The 5,713-nt window shown below is 43.9% G+C and overlaps 2 protein-coding genes across 2 annotated transcripts; both read right to left on the minus strand.

The window, feature by feature from the left end:
* Positions 1 to 233: 233 nt before the first annotated feature.
* Positions 234 to 1,068, minus strand: SARC_05676 (hypothetical protein; the record flags this gene model as incomplete). Its single annotated transcript, XM_014300466.1, has 1 exon — positions 234 to 1,068. A coding segment is annotated over one exon (538 nt), but the record flags the coding sequence as incomplete, so codon positions are not given.
* Positions 1,069 to 1,440: 372 nt separating this feature from the next.
* On the minus strand, positions 1,441 to 5,462 carry SARC_05677 (hypothetical protein). Its single transcript, XM_014300467.1, has 4 exons — positions 4,974 to 5,462; positions 4,066 to 4,240; positions 3,122 to 3,229; positions 1,441 to 2,202 (listed from the first exon to the last, which is right to left on the minus strand). Exons 1-4 carry the CDS (start codon positions 5,321 to 5,323, stop codon positions 2,137 to 2,139), a joined length of 699 nt encoding a protein of 232 aa, XP_014155942.1. The 5' UTR covers positions 5,324 to 5,462; the 3' UTR covers positions 1,441 to 2,136.
* Between the last annotated feature and the right edge of the window lie 251 nt (positions 5,463 to 5,713).

A 5,713-nucleotide genomic window follows, 5' to 3' on the forward strand; every position in this document is an offset into this window, starting at 1 on the left:
ACATACATACATACATATACACACACACACATATATATATATATATATATATATACATATATATATATGTGCCATACTATACATATATATATATATATATATGTACCATACCTTACCATGCTATATATATATTTAGCAAAAGTTGCATACATTTTTAACTGAATAAATGTCTTCAGTGTATCACCAAAATACTATTTATATATAACATTGTGAAATAATCGCCAGGAATGAACTGTCTTTAGTATTCACACACTCTTTATTGACATTGGTTAATCCTTCCAATTTCTAGCGTTGCTACGAGAGTCCAGTAAATTTGAAATTTCCGAGCCGAGCCCTTGTTTCGCCGGGTTCGCGAATGCGACCGGTGTACTTGGACTCGACACCTGTCCTAACTTACTTATGAACAGGTCCGTTTAATCTCACTCTCAAATCAAAATAGAAATTGGAGAGGGCTGGTTATAGTCGACGATGCTGACTTCCATAGTAGCGATACTTGGGTGTGATAGATATAGCCTGAGTTGATCATTGCCTCAACACGAGTCTTGGAGACGACTGTATACGAAATGCCTTGGCCTTTTCTTGAAGGGCATAGATCTCACACACTGCAACTTTAGCGCAACTAGAATCTTTGTTAGCATTAGACTCCGTCGACAAGTAGTTTTGCCAAAATATAATGAGGTCTGTATCCTCAAGCGTCGGTATCCCGTCCGTGCTAGATAAATCCAAGGTCCACCTTTGGATCCAGAGAGAAGGTCTCTAAACATACAAAGCGATACTCTCCTCATTGTAAAGTCGTCGGCAATCGACTGTCGTTGATGCTCATCCCTACAAGCCATACCAGCGATTTCAACCATTTTAATAAATTGCGATATAGTCGTCAATAACTTCGGACCTGGGAGTGACGGCCATTGTTCTTCCGGCGAGCCTGGCCCAGTTTGTGCTAGTTGTTGTCCATATTTCAATTTGTATTCTGTCTGTTGTTGTTGATATTGAATACAGGTTGTGAAAGCGTGCACATTATATAGCATTCGAATGCATACTCTTTCTAGTTCCCTGCAAATATAACTGTGAACGTTTTCTCAATACTGACTACTACCAGAGCCTTCTACTGATAAACCCTAAACCCTAAAACCGCACAGACCAGTTAAAATGACAATTATAACCCAAACCATCGATACTTTGATACATTGAATGACCACTGACTCCACAACTAGATACAAAGAAAAGACTCGTGGCGACTTCACTAATATACGGAATCGCGACGAGGATCGATAGATAACCTTCTAGAGAGCATATCCGGCGCGCACTGTCTCTCAGAAACTGTCGAACTTAAACAGACCGAGAGAGTTTGACTGTTTGTCCCGTATGCGCCTATTAAGCACCGTATGCGCATGGTCCCATGTGCAGGTGTTTGTATGCGCTCACGGTATATACATAGTACTGCTTTTATGGGACAACTAATTTCGATTTCACAGTTTAGTGTTGAGTTAGGCAGTGCATGCTAAGTATTGATGAACTCGTTGACTTTGGCGCATGTATTCTTATCCGTCTGAGCTGCCCCGTATATTTGAAGACGATCACGAAGAGCGTAGGGGTGACATGAGAATGATCTCATACAGATACTGCCGTTTGTTATTTTGTGTCAACCACACTCCAATATATGTAACTTGCACAGACGATGTAAACAGCACAACAGCATACTGATGTGTGTGTTGGATTCGCAAGTATGCAAAATGCAAAATGCATCGAAGTTTCGCGATGATATGATACCATCTCATTTGTCTTTTGAAGGTCTTCGTAGCCACTGTAATTTAAACTGTTCTTATACTTTTACACCCGCACTCACGCGTGGGTGTATTAGAGCAATGGAGTAGCCTCCACATTATGATGATACTGCTGTTCTCATTCGCGAAAGTATTTCGTCACACGTACGCTGGTGAAAGGCCCCCCCCCATACTCAGATAGACCACACTCTACTAATCAGGCAGAAACCCTAAAACTGTACTCGTAGATGACTAAACACACGGCGCGTACTGAGACCACAGCTGTGAGTGGGAATATCTCTTGCCAAGGAGCTATTCAAAAGCGCAGCCCAATCCCGCAACACGAGTGTGTCAATTACACGGCATAGCCCCATCAGTCGAGCAACGTGAACAGTTTGCGCGGGAACGTTTCCGTTATACGGCACGTGATACCTGGTGACTGCGTAGGGAGCATTGTACAATGGTCATGAGTCATGATAAAGGTTTTTAGGGTTGCACAACCCGTCAGTCTCTATGCCGAAGTAGTCGTGCAGAATGTCAAGAGATTTAGCCATTACTACATCTCAGTGTCGTTCAGATCGGACCAGCTCGAAAATCCGAACCATGAGTGTATGGTATACCGGTTTCCATGATAAAAATGTTTGGTTTGTATGCTTCGACTACAATGCCCACAGATAGTGTAGCTCTTACGTACACGTGTAATGCAAATGATGTTCGTACACGTGTAGAACAAATGATGTACATACACGTGTTAATGAGCCACGCAATACTACAACGATGTACACATGGCGCATATGAGTGACAAGATCGATACCCGGCACAGACACTACACACGGTACTTTTACGAGAAATACAGAATCCATGGGTCACATAGACGACAAGGATTTAGAGATACTATGAATATGTGTCAACAAGGGCCAACTGATAGTCTTGCGAGACTCAGACAGGTGTCGCGTATCTCACGTACGGCCCTTTGTCGAGCTTACTACCCACACACTACACAACAGTGTCGATTGCAGGTTAACACTACACAGCAGGTTGAGTGGGCATCTCACAAGGGCGTAGAAGCAACGGTCAGTGCACGGCCAAGGACGGATTAAGGTCCTTCAATGCAAATGCAGATACATATGGCTTGTGTACACAGACGAGATATGGATGGCGTGTGCTATGTTATGTCCATGGCCCCCATAGAACGAGATGTGTATAAGGCCACTGTGACATAAGAGCACATAGTAATATGCTACGTAGTAGAACGCTAGGTCTATCCAATACTAGGCTAAAGCTTGAATTCCGATATCAGCAAGGCTCACGTGTTACTACTCTATATCTACTGTACATTGGTATGGCATTCGACGTACCTGCAGAGTGTAGGTTCGTTTCAAGCCACCCTCGGGGTTACGGCCCACTTTCAGCAGATGGAAGAACGGCAGCAGATTCAGATGACGGAAGAGCTGACCAAGACCAATCTGCGGCAAAAGGGAAAAGTGAGAAAAAGAAACACAAAGTGAACACGCCACTCGGATTGAAAATAAAGAGTCTGTATGAGTGCAACTACTACACCTATTACAAAGCTGAGCGTCGTTTAGACTGAACGAGGAGGCGTTAAATGCAATACAAACAAGCAATCAAGGTTTAGTATATACCACACAGATGAGTAACAGAGATCACTAAGACATCAGACTACCTGGAAGGGGAAGATGGGTAACGTCCCAACAACATACATTCCCATTTAAAATACCGTGAGTACCAGATATGAACCCCGAACTTGCGAACGCCTGCACACACACCATAACTGAGCACATACTCGATAAGCACTACACCAGCAGTGATATACCCAGCCTTCAACGACGGCAATTGCCTGTGCGGCTTTTCATCTTCCGCCGAGTCATATGGCAAGCAATGTACACTGCATATAAACATCGTATTGCACAGCGTCTGCGTTTATATGCAACAGAAGAGCTCCTTACTTCGAACACACTCGCGCAACCACTGCGAACTACAGCATTCACATGTATACACATTCTGGCCCAACCAACACAAAGAGCCGTCAAGTAGCACACCAACATCCGTATCCAATATGCACACCCACACATACTTCCTGTTTCCCCAATTACGCACACCCACACATTCGTCACCCACACCTGCTGCCTGTACCCCGTCATAATTAATGAAACCCTCCTTCCGTAGAGCCTTCCGCTGTCGACACAGCTACAGCCACACACACACTTTGCCGCACTCGCACACACAAACAGCCTCGCGATATGCAATCCTTCTGCATTGCCACAGGCACACACACACATACGCGATTTATCTCTACGAGGTCAACGTACTCCTTTCTGTCCAGATGGATCTCACTGGTAGCGATGCAGAACACTTGGTCAAAGATCAGCAACTCAACCTCACGGTCATACCACCCTTGGTCGGTGCGGGGGCGGTTGTGCCTGATCTTCACAGTCACCTCTGCGTTGTAGTAAGAGCTGTACAGAATGGGCGAAGGGTGAATGGGTTAGCCAAGTACAGCGGAGGTCCTTTCTGTGTACATCATTGTCCGAGATCCTCTAAGACCACGGGCGTTCATTCTCAAATGTGCCGGCTTCTATTCCAGCGTTGAGCATTTCGAATATGTCAACGGCACTACACATGTAGTCTTAGACCTCTATGCTCAACAGCCAGGTTCATAACACAACTCGCTTCTGGAAACAAAGTCGACCTGCAATTGCGGTGTAACGACATACCATTGACGCTACAGTCACATACAACAGCCGATTCCCAAACATAGTATATATATATATATAAATACTTCAATCCCACATATGATATATAAATACTTTAAACCCTACACTTGATATAGGTTTAAATACTTTAACTCCACACATGATATATGCCTATTTAATTTAATCCTACACATGATCTATGTTGAAGTACTTTAATCTCACACAGGATATATGTTTAAATACCTCAGTCCCACGTATGTTTTACTTCATTCCTCAGGCGATGCCAAGAGCATCAAGCTCTACATTCTATACTACAAGTAGAGCAACACAAGCATGCGCCACAAAATCTGCTCGAGCATCCACTACACAACTCCCGTCTAACACCTCATTCGCCTTACCCACAACTTACATTGCATCTATCACACTTGTATCCACATTTACAACTTACATTACATCTATCGTACTTGTGAACCACACTTACAACTTACAACCACACCTGATAATCCTCTGCAGTGTACCGTTGGCAGTCAGTACAATCCTCTCCAGTCCTGTGAACTGGCCAGGTAATTCAGTGAATGTCGTACGCCATCCCATGAGATCACCCAGATGCGGAGCTTCTTTCAGTGCAGTTGCTGTGGCATTCGCTGGTGGTGTGTGCAATGGTGTGCTCTCCATGCGATACTCTGCAGACTGGTCTCCGTTTGTGGATGTAGTGGTGTCTGCATCGTTTTCTGTATGACTGTCATCGCTAGTGGCAGTGGTAGTGTCGTTGTTGTTTGTACCGTTGGTGTTGCTGTTAGAATTCATATCGTTGTGCTCGGGCGAGCTTCGACTACATTGGGTCATGTCGGCTGGTTAATATAATTCAATGTCAGTGAGCGATTGAGAGTGGAATGAAAGAGGAAGCTACAGAGTCCCTGTTGGCATATAACCGTGTATAGCAAGTTTTAAATGCGATCACAACAATATATACACAATCTGTAACTATGCATATGTAAACACATCAGGATGGTTTTAAATACATATATACACGTATGTACAAAACAAATGCATCGGGGAAACGAGGAGGTGAACCGAGAACGGATGTCGGACCACATTGCAAATAAATAACAAATCAATAGAGACAGGGTAAATAACCCAAGACCCAAAGGGGACACAAGACCAAAGTATATGTACCGAACATCATCTGTTGGCTAGCCTAAGACCCAACCAAATGTTCCACTCTATAGATGTCAG

Source organism: Sphaeroforma arctica (assembly GCF_001186125.1).
Source record: "Sphaeroforma arctica JP610 unplaced genomic scaffold supercont1.370, whole genome shotgun sequence".
Taxonomy (NCBI): domain Eukaryota; class Ichthyosporea; order Ichthyophonida; genus Sphaeroforma; species Sphaeroforma arctica.